Source organism: Hypanus sabinus, chromosome 7, assembly GCF_030144855.1.
Source record: "Hypanus sabinus isolate sHypSab1 chromosome 7, sHypSab1.hap1, whole genome shotgun sequence".
NCBI lineage: Eukaryota > Metazoa > Chordata > Chondrichthyes > Myliobatiformes > Dasyatidae > Hypanus > Hypanus sabinus.
In genome coordinates this window covers 57639196-57652873 of record NC_082712.1, presented here as the reverse complement: position 1 = coordinate 57652873, position 13678 = coordinate 57639196, and the positions used below count along the sequence as shown (strand labels likewise).

Genomic DNA, 13678 nt, shown 5'->3' with positions numbered 1-13678 from the left:
CTCAGGAATAAAGCCTGTCAAAGCCTGGGAACCTATTGTATAAACATTGGTAGAAGCTTTTACTTTGTGTGAACGTGATTTCAGAATAGAACAATGAGTGACTGTTAACTTATTAAACCTATAAAATGAACTGGATTAGAATCCAGATGAAAATAGAAGATTGAAATGAAGGTGTGCTTTTGTGTTTCTAATGAAAATACATTCTTGAATCACATTTACTGAACAAATTGTAACAAATTTGACATGACATAAAAATAGGAAGTTTTCAATTTGGTGAAACTTTGTAAGCAGGTGCAATTATAAAATTCCATACCTGTTGGTCAATGAGAATTTACTTTCATATATAAAGTTAAAAGTTAAGTAATTTTTATTATCAAAGTACAAGTATGCCACCCTATACAACCCTGGGATTCATTTTCTTGTGGGCATACTCAGCAAATCTATAGAAAAGTAACTACAACAGGATCATTGAAAGATCAACCAGAGTGCAGAAGACAAGAAACTACAAATGCAAATATGAATAAATAGCAATAAATAAGGAGAACCTGAGATAATAAGATTGAATCCTTTATCTCATTTTCTCATGTAGGAACATTTCAATGATGGAGCAAATGAGTGTAGTTATTCCCTTTTATTTCAGTAACTGTTTGTGAACCTGGTGGTGAGAGTCCTGAGGCTCTTGTACCTTCTATCTGATGACAGCAGCAAGAAGAGAGTGTGACTTGGGTGGTGGGGAATCTCTGATGATGGATGCTGCTTTCCTATGACAGCATTTCATGCAGATATGCTCAGTGGTTAGGAGGGCTTTACCCATGATGTAAGTGATAATTTAAATAAATTGCCAAGTTATATCTCTTTGGTTACTGATAGCATTGGTAAGTAGCTTTATTGCTTAAAAGTCTGCTTATCCTTCAAGTCAACATATGATAAACATTTTTCCCCAGACCTGCTGATTAGAAATGGAAGTACGTGGTTCTGCTATTACACTATAATTGTATTTCTAAGTACCAATAAAAGCGATTGCCTGTCAGTTTCCGGAGTAACTCTCAAAAGGTCTCCCATGGTGAAACTGGCATACTGTGTTCTTAAGAGACAATGGTGCCTGGTTATTGGGGTCTAGTTCCCGATTGAAATAGTGTTATAACCAATTAGGTCTGCAAAATACATATGGTGTTCCCCAATTCATCATTTGCTTTATATCCAATTAGAATCATGGAAAAGTGTTATAGCAGAATTAAGTATAGTGTAAGTTAATTGTAGTTTCTTACCCATGTCATGAAATAATAAACAAGTATGTTTTGGTAATTTTGAAGGAAACATTCAAACTACACCCATAGGATACATTGACTCCTGCTTCTTTGCCAAAAATGGCACACCTCGGCAACCAACAGTTTGTGGTTTGTCTCGTGCACGACTTAAAATTAGCAAGACTATTTTTACTAATGCGGAGCATTCACTCATGGGCTTGGAACAATTTTCACATGTTTGGTAAGTTGGCTTTAATTGTAAAAGCACATTTGTCTGAACTGCATCATTTAACCTTTGTGTGTAAAAATCACTGTTCCCTCTAAGCTGTGCAGATGTGAGGCTGCTTAGTAACTGAAATGTTCCTACACGTAGTCTTTCCTGCCGAGCAGCTGACATTTTGTTTTATGTAATTTTAATATAATTTTGAAAATCTATGTTTATATGCTAATGTAATTTTGAAAATCTATGTTCATATATTTAGGAAATACCCTGTAATTAATTGTGATAATTAATATAACCATAAATTTTGTGAATAATAAATGGATTGCAACTTTACTTTGAAGCATTTTAGTGCGCCGGCGTATTTACATTGTCAGTGTTTAATGATTCTAAATTGACGAAAGGACAATTTTAATAGTTTCAGAAAGGATCTGGCAAGTATGGATTGGCTCTTTTCTGGTAAAGGTGTAGTTGGTAATTGGGAGCCCTTGAAAAGAGAAATTGTACGTGTCAGAATAGAAGGCAAGGATAACAGGTTTAGGGAATCTTGGTTTTCAAGCAATTTTGAGGTCCTGGTTAAGAAAAAAGGAGGTAGAAGATACAGGCAGATCGGAATAAATGAAGTACTTGAGTATAAGAAATGCAGAAAAACATTTAAAAAAGAAATCTAGGACTGAAAGAAGGCATGAGGTTGCTCTAGCAGACAAGGTGAAGGAGAATTTTAAGGTTCTCCTAGTATGTTAAGAACAAAAGGATTGCAAAGGACAAAATTGATTCTCTGGAAGATCAGAATGTTAATCTATGCATGGAACCAAAAGGGGTTTTAAATGGATAAGCAACAACACACACAAAATGCTGGTGGAACACAGCAGGCCAGGCAGTGCTGTCGACGTTTCGGGCCAAGACCCTTCGTCAGGACTGCTGTATTTACTCTGGAGAAGGACGCAGAGTCTTTAGAAGTAAAGCGAAGAAACAGTGAAGTCGTGGACTCTATACGGATTATAGAGGAAGAGGTTACATGTTCTTTTGAGGCAAATTAGGATGGACAAATCCCCAGGGGCTGAGAAGGTGTTCTCTCTGAGCCTGTGGGAGGCAGTGCAGAAATTGCAGGGGCCCTAGGAGAGATATTTAAATTATCTTTAATAACAGGTGAGGAACCGGAGTATTGCAGGACATTCTGGTATTTAAGAAAGGCAGTAAAAATAAGCCAGGAAACTGAAGGTTAGTGAGCCTGACATCAGTAGTGGGAAAGTTATTGGAAGGTATTCTAAGGGGCTGGATATATCAGAATTTGGATAGACAGGGACTGATGGAGTGATCGTCAACATGACTTTGTGTGTGATATGTCATTACTAACCAATCTTAAGAGTTTTTTGAGGAAGTTGCCAGGAAAGTTGAAGGCAAGGCAGTGGATGTTATCCACGTGGACTTCAGCAAGCCATTTGACAAATTCCCGCATGGGAGGTTGGTCAAGAAGATTTAGTCACTTGGCATTCAAGATGAGGCTGCGGGAGAAGCCAGAGGGTGGTAGTAGATGGTTGCTTCTCTTACTGGATGCCTGTGACTAGTGAAATGTTACAGGGGACTAATGCTGGATCTGTTGTTGTTTGTCATTTATATTAACTATCTGGATGATAATGTTCTTAACTGGATCAGCAAATTTGTGGAAGATTAATTAAAGCTTGAAGTGGGATCTGGACCAGCTGGAAAAGTGGGCTGAAAAATGGCAGATGGAATTTAATGGAGACAAGTGTGAAATTTGGGAGGATAAACCAGGGTAGGTCTTGCACATTAGCAGTAGAACAGATATCTCCATAATTCATTGATAGTGTCGTGAAGAAAGCTTTTGGCACATTGGCTTTCATAGATCAAAGTATTGAGTACAAGCATAGGGATATTATTTTGAAGTTGTATAAGACGTTGATAAAGTTTGATTTGGAGTATTGTGTGCAGTTTTGGTCACTTATCTATAGGAAAAATGTAAATAAGATTGAAGGAGTACAGAGAAAATTTACAATAATGTTGCTGGGACTTGAGGACCTGAATTATAAGGAAAGGTTCAATAAGTTAGAACTTTATTTTCTAGAACTTAGAAGATTGAGGGGAGATTTGATAGAGGCTGGGTTAAAGATAAAAGGTGAAATATTTAAGAACAACATGAAGGGAAACTTTGTTCACTCAGAGTGTGGTGAGAGTGCGGAACAAGCTGCCGGGGTGAGTGATGGATTCAGTTTCAACGCTTAAGAGAAGTTTGGGATAGGTGCATGGATAGGAGAATTTTGGTCTGCATGCATGTCAATAGGACTGGGCAGTTTAAACTGTTTGGCATGGGCTAAATGTGCCAAAGGGCCTGTTTCTCTACTGTAGTTTTCTATGACTGGCTATAACTCAATGATTGGTCCACATAGCTGTAAAGAAACGGAAATTTCAATTAAGAACAACTTCCAATTTCCCTTTTGAATTGATATGAAGTCCTTTTATTCTTTAGGATTGTAGCGATGTGCTACACACAGAGCTAGAAATAATGACACGCAGTCTGTAAGTTGTACTCCAGACTAGTTTATTCAAACTTCACGGCACTGGCTTTTACGCAGTTCCGTTCCCACCCTCTTTGGGCGGAACTCAGAGGTGCATTACAAAAGTCTCTTCTTGCGTGCGCCATTTTGTGAGCCAGTTTGCCCGCGTAGAAGGTGGGTCGCCACATAACCCCCCCCCCCCCCCCCGAACTGGCGATACACCCCCCAATGTCCACAGTCTGGATCAGTCTCTGTTTGGGCGGTCTGCCTCTGCATCGTGGTGCCTGAACCTCGACTGGCTGCGCCAAGTTCACATGGGCTGGTTAGAGTCGGTCCACCGTGAAAAACTCCTCTTTCCCCCCAGTATCCAAAACGTACATGGACCCATTGTTCCTGATTGTTCCTTGAACAGCCACTGTAGCGGTGCCCGGTGTGCGCCCCTTCGTACAAATACAAACTTACAGTTCTGCAGGTCTTTGGGTACTCAGGTCGGGATCTGTTCATGCTATGAAGTTGGTACAGGGGCCAGGTGGCCGAGCCTTTCGCGTAGTCTGTCCAGGACTGCTGCGGGTTCTTCCTCTTGCCAACTTGGGACTGGTATGAACTCTGCTGGGAAGACCAGGGATGTGCCGTACACCAGCTTGGCCGACGAGGTGTGCGGATTTTGAGCAGGACCCAGGGAAGCTCGTCCACCCAGTTAGGCCCTTTCAGGCGGGCCATGAGAGCCAACTTCAAGTGACGGTGGAAGCGTTCCACTGGTCCGTTCGACTGTGGGTGGTAGGCAGTTGTGTGGTGTAGCTGTGTTCCCAGCAGGCTCGCCACAGCCGACCACAGGCTGGAGGTGAACTGGGTGCCTCTGTCAGAGGTAATGTGGGCCAGTACCCCAAAGCATGCTACCCAGGTTTCAATCAGCGGTTGGGCGCAAGAATCAGCAGTGGTGTCGGTGAGCGGGACCGCCTCTGGCCATGTCGTGAACGGGTCTACCATAGTTAGGAGGTACCGCGCTCCTCGAAACAATGGCAGGGGCCCCATGATTTCCGCATGAATGTGGTCTAACCTCCGGCGGGTGGGTTCGAACTGCTGCAGCGGGCTTTGGTGTGCCACTGCACCTTGGCTGTTTGGCACTGCGTGCACGTTTTGGCCCATTCGCTGACCTGCTTGCAAAGTCCGTGCCACAAGAACTTGCTGGAGACCATCTGGACGGTTGTCCTGATAGATGGGTGCACCAAGCCCTGTATGGAGTCGAAAACTCGCTGCTGCCGGGACGATGGGGCGAGGTTGGTCGGAAGCCATATCACACAGGAGGGTCCTCTCACCTGGGCCTACGAGGAGGTTTTGCAGCTGCAAACCGGAGACTGCGATCCTGTAGCTGGGCATCTCGTTGTCTGCCTGCTTTGCCTCCGCCAGTGCTGCATAATCAACCCCCAGGGACAGGGCCTGGATAGCTGGTCTGGAGAGTGCGTCTGCCACGACGTTGTCCTTTCCCGAGACACGCTGGGTGTCCGTCGTGTATTCAGAGATGTAGGACAGATGTTGCTGCTGGCAGGCCGACCAGGGATCGGACACCTTCGTCGTGAACGCTAAGGTCAACGGTTTGTGGTCCATGAATGCAGTTTAACGGCCTGCCTTCTAATAAGTACCTGAAATGCTGGATTGCCAGATATAGTGCCAACAGCTCCCGGTCGGAGGCACTGTACTTGAGTTCGGGTGGGCGTAGGTGCCTGCTGAAGAACGCCAGGGGTTGCCAACGCCCCTCAATGAGTTGCTCCAGCACCCCACCGACTGCTGTGTTGGATGCGTCCACTGTGAGGGCAGTTGGAACGCCCATTCTGGGGTGCACCAGCATCGCAGCATCTGCCAAGGCTTCCTTGGCTTTAACGGAAGCGGCCATGGCCTTTTTGTCCCAAGTAATATCCTTGCCTTTATCCGACATCAGGGTAAACAAAAGGCATGTGTTACGGGCTGCTGAGGGGAGGAAACGGTGGTAGAAGTTCACCATACCAACAAACTCCTGCAGGCCTTTGACTGTCGGGCTGGGTGAAGTGGCAGATCGCGTCTACCTTGGCAGGCAGAGGTGTTACCCCGTCTTTGGTAATCCTGTGGCCCAGGAAGTCGATGGTGTCAAGTCAGAACTGGCATTTGGCCAGGTAGATCGTGAGGCTGAAATCACTCAGGCGGGAGTAGAGCTGGCAGAGGTGGAACAGGTGCTCCTGACGACTACTGCTGGCTACGAAGATGTTGTCCAAGTAGATGAACGCAAAGTCCAGTTTGCGTCCCACCGCATCCATTAGCCGCTAGATTGTCTGTGCGGCATTCTTCAGGCCAAACGGCATTCGGAGGAATTCGAGCAGGCCAAACAGGGTGATGAGTGCTGTTTTGGGGATGTCTTCAGAGTGTACTGCAATTTGATGGTATACCCAGACGAGGTCTACTTTGGAAAAGATGCTTGCCCTGTACAAGTTTGCTGCAAAGTCCTGTATGTGCGGCACGGGGTAGCGGTCTGGAGTGGTAGCCTCATTCAGTCTGCGGTAGTCGCCGCATGGTCTCCAGCCCCCGGCTGCTTTGGGCACCATGTGCAGGGGGGAGGCCCATGGGCTGTCATACTGCCATACGAAACCCAATTCCTCCATCCTCTTGAACTCCTCCTTCACCAGGCAGAGCTTGTCCACGGAGTCTTCATGCGTGGGCGTGGAGGGGTGGTCCCTGGGTCGGAATGTGGTACTGTACTCTGTGTCTGGGCATGGCTGCCGTGAACTGCGATGCCAGAACTGATGGAAAGTCCGCCAGGATCCTGGTGAATTCGTTGTCAGACAGCGTGATGGAGTCCAGGTGCGGGGCTGGTAACTTGGCTTCACCCAGGAAGAACATCTGGAAGGTCTTGGCATGGACCAGTCTTTTCCTTTGTAAGTCAACCAGCAGGCTGTGAGCTCGCAAGAAGTCTGCCCCCAGGAGTGGTTGGGTCACGGCGGCCAGTGTGATGTCCCACGTGAACCGGCTTGCACCGAGCTGCAGCTGCACTGTGTTTGTGCCATAGGTCCATGTCATGCTGCCTTTTGCGGCCCTCAGGGTAGGTCCTGGCTCCCTGATGCGGGTGTTGTACCCCATCAGGGCTAAGACGCTGACTTCCGCTCCAGTGTTGACCAAAAAGCGGTGTCCCAACTGTTTGTCCCAGATGAACAAGAGGCTTTCCTGGTGGCCAGCCACCATAGTCATTAGCAGTGGCTGGCCCTGGCGTTTCCTGGAAACTTGCGGGGTGGACAACAACGGTGGACTTCTGTGCCCCATCGTTGGTGGTAGAAACGCCACTGTTCATTGGCCTCCTCATGCCTGCCTCTGGGTTGTGTGAACTCCTTTGCCGGGCCTGGTCTGGCCTGCTGTTAGGCGCGTGGCTTGGTAATCCGTTGGCCTTTGCTGATGCATGCGCCATTTTGTGAACCGGTTCGCCTGCATAGAAAGTGGGTAGCCACAGGATAACCACTCGATTATGACAAAAGGATTAAATGTTTTGTGAAATTGGTTAATTGACTGGAAATGTTGTCTGTCAGCAAGCTCATTGGATCTAACAGTAGCACTTTTTGGCAACCTGATTTGATCAATACACTTTATGTACTGAAATTTCAGCAAAATAAATCTGACTCCTGGCCTTTTCCTGTAATTTTTTATTGTATTGTGATCTTCACTTTCACTATTATTAGTTTACTATTGTCACTTTTATGAAAATACAGTCGACCCTCCTTATCCACGGGGTAATGGTTCCAGGACCCCCCACGGATACCAAAAAACGCAGATGCTGAAGTCCCTTATTTAATACGTCTCAGTGCGGTGGACTTTAGGACCCGGCAGAGCACAGGACCTGCAGCCCGCAGCTGCTGCTGAATGTTCCGTTGACCGAAAACGATCACGATTGAAAATAAAGTGGAAATAATAAAGTGATCGGAAATAGGTAAACGGCATCGGTCATTGGAAAAGCTTTAGGTTACAGTCGGTCAACGATCGGAACAAATTTAAAGGATAAAGTGAGAATAATGGAGCATGCGAAAAGCCCTGCCCCAATGAAAGCTACAGTTATTACTAAGCAATGCAGTGGTTTAATTATTGAAGTACATATGCTTCTTAAGTGTTTTATATGCATAGAAAGGTAAAATATATACTATATACTAAGACAAACGTTTGACTAACTGACACTAAATAATACCAGATGTACCTGTTCTGACTTGGGTCCAAATCCGACTTAAAGACTGCTTGTACTTCAAATCATCTCTAGATTACTTATAATACCTAATACAATGTAATTGCTATGTAAATAGCTATACTGTATTATTTAGGGAATAATGACAAGGAAAAAAGTCTGTACATGCTCAAATAAGTGCTGGAGAGAGAAATTCCGGGTTTTCCTGATCTGCGGTTGGTTGAATCCACGCATGTGGAACCCGCGGATAAGGAGGGCCAACTGCACAGTGAAAAGCTTAAATTGCATTCTGTTCATATAGTTCAAACCATCTCAGAGTGCATTGAGGTAGAATAAGGTAAAACAATAATTAAAAATAACAATCTGCAGATGCTGGAAATTCAAACAACAACACACACAAAATGCTGGTGGAACACAGCAGGCCAGGCAGCATCTATAAGGAGAAGCACGGTCGACGTTTCGGACTGAGATCCTTCGTCAGCTTTTCTATCTGCTACCTGATGGGAAAGGAGAGAAGAGACGATGGCCAGGGTTGGTGGGGATCTTTGGTCGTGTTAGCTGCTGTACTCATCCTTTTGTATAAAATTGGCAGGGCATATTTAGTGCACAAGTTTTTACTTTGTTTAGGTGTTATTGAGCTATCTTCCATCGTGCTTCATTGTGATTGTTAGTGCAAATATGTTACTCAATCACTCTTTGAGTAAATCTGATATACAGTAGTTTTTTATGCCACTTCTGGTATCATAGGTTACCTTACCTGAGCCAGTATTATTTGGGTTGCATGGTGCATAGTGCATTGCGCTTCATGATACCAGCGACCTGGGGTCATTTCTGCTGCTGCTTATAAGGAGTTTATATGTTCTCCCCGTGACTAGGTGGGTTTCCTCCAGGTGTCCGCTTTGTAGCTTAAGAAGTTCTGTGGTTAGGCTAGGATTAAATTGGGGATTGCTGGGCAACTTGGCTCGAAGGGTTGGAAGAGCCTACTCTGCCTGTACTGTATCTCTATAAACAAAATAAATTATTTTCATGAAAATCCAATATCCGTGTCACCTTGTTGATTATGTCACCACTGTTAGCAAATTCAATTTCACAACTTACAGTGATGGGATTTTAAAATACTCAGTTTCCAAGCTTGGATCATAATCACAGAAATAAATAATTGGAAATATATTGTGATTGGATAGCTGGTCAGCTTTACTTAGTTATGCACTGGAATGGGTAAATGGCAAGCACATATTCAGCTAAGGATTTGGATAAATTATTTATTAGATTGTTGAAGCTTTAGTTTATTCTAGTGGATCAACTGTAATATATTTAATTATTTCTCTTTCTGGATTAGGTGGGTAATCAGTACATTTGATTTTATAAATACAATGATTGATAAGATTTTAGGATGGAAATAAAGTACATTGTCATAACTATGATGTATTTTAAAATAGTTCTTCATACATTGAACCTACATTGCAAAAGCAAGCTATTCAGTTCAACTTAATTATCCTACTGTTTGTGTATCAAATCAACTGCTTCATACCCCTTCACACTGGCCTTTTTAATTCCTTTCTCCTCTTTGCTACCAAGCTTCACTGTAAATGGATCTGCCCAGTTTGTTTTAAGCATATTCTGGAAGAGAATTCCACATTCTAAGAAGTTCTTCCCCTGAATTCCCCACTGTATTAATTAGTGGCTGTATCTTATTTTTGACTTCTAGTTATGGGTTCTCAGTTTGCAAGTATTTTCCCTGTCAAGGCTTTTTGTTATATTATAAACCTCAGGTTGACACATCACCCTCTTTTTTTTTCAGAGAAAATAACTGTAACCAATTTAAACTTGAAAATAAATAATCAGATTCTATCTTTTCTGGGATGTTTTTATGGAGATGAGAAATTTATGTGGAGTGTTAAAGTTGCTTAACAAAGCTTCTCTACTATTCCAGTGTACATGTCTGGTGCTTTCATTTGTTTCTGGTCATTTGTATATCTGAATCCCTAGATTCCAATGAACAATGCTGCAGATAACAAACCAATTCATTTTCTTCTTTTGGCTTATATTTGCATTGTCTCAGGAATGTCTGCATTCCAATACAAGTGGCGGGGCTACTCTACCATGAACTATAGCTCCTGCTCTAATGCTTAACGATTTGTGATGAATTTCTATTGCTTGGATATTAATTTTCAGAAAGAAAATAAAACTGTAGCAATATGTTCAAATTTAGGTACTGTACACTCCCAGAGGAAGACAATGCTGTAACAAATTGGAGCACCAGCATCACAGTGTGATTTTTAAAATCTCGGATCAGCATTCCTTTTTGATACAGTTCCCAGCTAGGATAAGTGAATATGTCCTTGGACTAAAGAGCAGAGTGGGGAAAAAAAAATAAGAGAGGCTCTGATTTGTAGCCTCATCCTGAAAGACTCCATAAGAACAATAGAGCCTTGCAGTATATTTTTCTAGTTCCTTGTCATAAAATTGTCTACTGGGGATGTTGAGAATAATAGTATAATATAAATTTTTAAGTGTTGTGCCGTTGAGTCATTGTTGACTCATGATAACCCTATGGATAGTGTAGTTGTCCATCGGGTTTTTGTGGCAAAATATGGAAGCAAATTGCCAGGCCTTTCTTCCGCGCAGATACTGCTTCTGTCCAGTTGGGACCTGGCCAGATTTCAACGCAGAACCATCCACCTTGAATTCCAGTCTGGATGCCACTTTTCCACTGGCCGGCTCGAGTATTGATACAAGATCTCAGTCTGAAAACAAAATATATGCAAATATGTTAGGTTTGTCTAATATGAAGAGTGGATTATTTTAATATGATGATGGATTTCCTTGAAAGTTAGAAATATTTTCTCCACAATCAGTCTGGCATTTAAGTACAAAATATGCTTCATGATTTGTTCAGAGTATTGGTCAGGCTGCACTTGGAGTATTGTGTGCAGTTCTGGTTGTCACACTACAGGAAGGATGTGGTTGCATTCAGAGAGTGCAGATGGTATTCATCATAATGCACCTGAATTCAAGGGCCTTGTTTATAAGGAGAGATTCGATAGACTGAGTACTTCTTATTTGAAGTAGGAGATATGAGGGCCAAGTTTTCCATGTGGAGAGTACTGAATATATAGAACAAGTTGCCAGAGGAAATGGTAGAGCAAGATACATTTGTTTATTTATTGGCCTTTCTCACCCGGCAACCCCAGCCAAATGACGGGACAATTTGCAATGAGTAGTTAACCTGCCAACTGGTACATCTTTGGAATGTGTTACAATGTTTAAAAGGCATTGACTAGATAGAGTAATGTATAAAATGTTTGAGAGACTCAGCAAGTCAGGCAGCATCTATGGAAATGAATAAGCATTCAAAGTTTTGGACAGAGACCCTTCAACAGGACTGGAAGGAAAGGGGAAGACGCCAGAATGAAGTGAGGTGGGGGGGGGGAGGAAAACGAAGACATGTAAGAAGGTGCAGGTGAATCCAGGAGGGAGGGATAGGGAAAGCGCTGGGGAAAAAGGGACCTGATGGGAAAGGAGAGTGGACCATAGAAGGGGCACTAGGGGGTGGTCATAGGCAGGTGAGGAGAAAAGGTAAGAAGCCAAAAAGGGGAATGTAAGAGGGAAGGGAGAGGGGATAAATTACTGGAAGGAGAAATCAACGGTTATGCCAACAGGTTGGAGGCCAGCTAGACAGAATATGAGGTGTTGCTCCTGTACCCAGAGAATGGCCTCATCATGGCAAAAGAAGAGACCATGGATCATCATGTCGGAATAACGATGAGGATAGGAATTTAAATATCAGAATTGGAATGGGGATCGGCCACCAGAAAATTCCACTTTTGGCACAAGGAGCAGAATTGCTTGAAAAAGTAGTTACACAGATTCACATTGGGTAGAAGAGGCCTCATCGGAAGCACCAGATATAATAATTGACACCAACAGATTCAGAGGTGAAGTGTTGCCTCACCTGGAAAGACTGCTTGGGACTCTGAATTGAAGTAAGGGAGTAGGAGAATGGGTAGGTGTAGTGTTTCTGCCACTTGCAGGTATATATGAGCGGAGGGAAAATAGTGGGGAGGGATTTGGATAGATCCCTGGATAGGAAAGAAGAGGGATATGAGCTTAATGTATGCAAATAGGATTAGTGTACATGGGTATCGGGGACAAATTGGGCTGAAGGGCCTGTTTCTGTGCTGTACAGTTCTATGACACTGATAGAACAACAACTGTGAGGTACTCAGATTTAAGGGATTTGTGGTTAGTGCAGTAAAGTGCTGCTAAGATAAAGATTAGCCTTAAAACTCATTGAATGATGCAGCAAGTATGAGTGGCTGTTTCTGTTATGTTTGTGTTTTATTTATTCATTTATGAGATAATGGGGGTCACCAGCTAAGCTAGCATTTATTGCCCATCTCTAGTTGCCCTTGAAAAGGTGATGATGAGCTGTCTTCTTGAACCTCTGCTGTCCCTGAGATGTAGGTGCCCACAGTGCTGTTAGGGAGGGAATTCCATGATTTTGACCAGGCGACAATGAAGGAACGGTGATATGTTTCCAAATCAGGATGGTGAGTGACTTGGAGGGGATTTCCAGGTGGTGGTGTTCCCAGGTATCTCCTGTTCTTGTCCTCCAGATGGTAGTGGTCATGGTGGTGGTTGTGTGTTACTAAAGACTATATCTCAATTTACAGAATACTGCAATCATTGTCTGAGAGTCATTTTATATTATTCCATCAATAATCGATAGGTATATTGCAACACAAGTTCTATACTCTTTAAAAATTTCTGTACCAATGAATAACCCTATTCTTTGCTTGAATATGTGATTAAATATCTAAATTTTAAATGTGAAACAATTGATTATATTGAATACAGGATTATCTTTATTTTTCACAAGAATGGGCATCAAGGCTATAAAGCTAAAGTCAAACCACCTCGACTGAATGGATTAAAAACTGGAGTGTTTTCTACAAGAAGTCCACACCGCCCCAATGCAGTAGGTTTAACATTGGGGAAGCTTGATAAGATTGAAGGTAAGCTGCTTCAGATATATTCAGTGTGGGCGCTAGACTACGTTGTTGCATACAATAAGACTTCATTGAAAACAGGGAAAGCAGAAGTAAGGATCTTAGTGCTGTCTGCATGAATTCCAGATTAAGGAGGCAGTAATAAATTTTTAAGTGGAACTTTTCTTAATGACAGAATGTTTGCACTATGAGTGTTTGCAGTTTCCATACTAAAAGATGAATAGTCATAAAATTACTAAGATAGTGTGTCAAACTAGTTAAATGATCAGTGAAAGGAATCTGAAAAACAATGCTATTAACCTTTGCAAAATTGCCAGTGCCCATAATAGAGGTTGTGAGAGCTGAGAGGGAAGCACTGGAAATTTGTTAGTTCACATGCTAAATATAGAGGACTTTGATACTCCTGGGACTCATCACTTGTCCCTACTTGCCTTTAAAAGTGCTGAATAACCACTGCTTGAAACAGCTGCAGCATGTGTAGTGAAGTTTCTTGA

General features: G+C 43.0%; 1 protein-coding gene across 1 annotated transcript in view; it reads left to right on the top strand.

The window, feature by feature from the left end:
- The window catches only part of trmo (tRNA methyltransferase O), a 42845-nt gene that overhangs the window by 10632 nt on the left and 18535 nt on the right, over positions 1-13678 (top strand). The window contains exons 3-4 of the mRNA XM_059974698.1: positions 1314-1488; positions 13033-13190. Of these exons, the coding sequence (XP_059830681.1) occupies positions 1314-1488; positions 13033-13190 (333 nt within the window). The remainder of the gene's footprint in view (positions 1-1313; positions 1489-13032; positions 13191-13678) is intronic.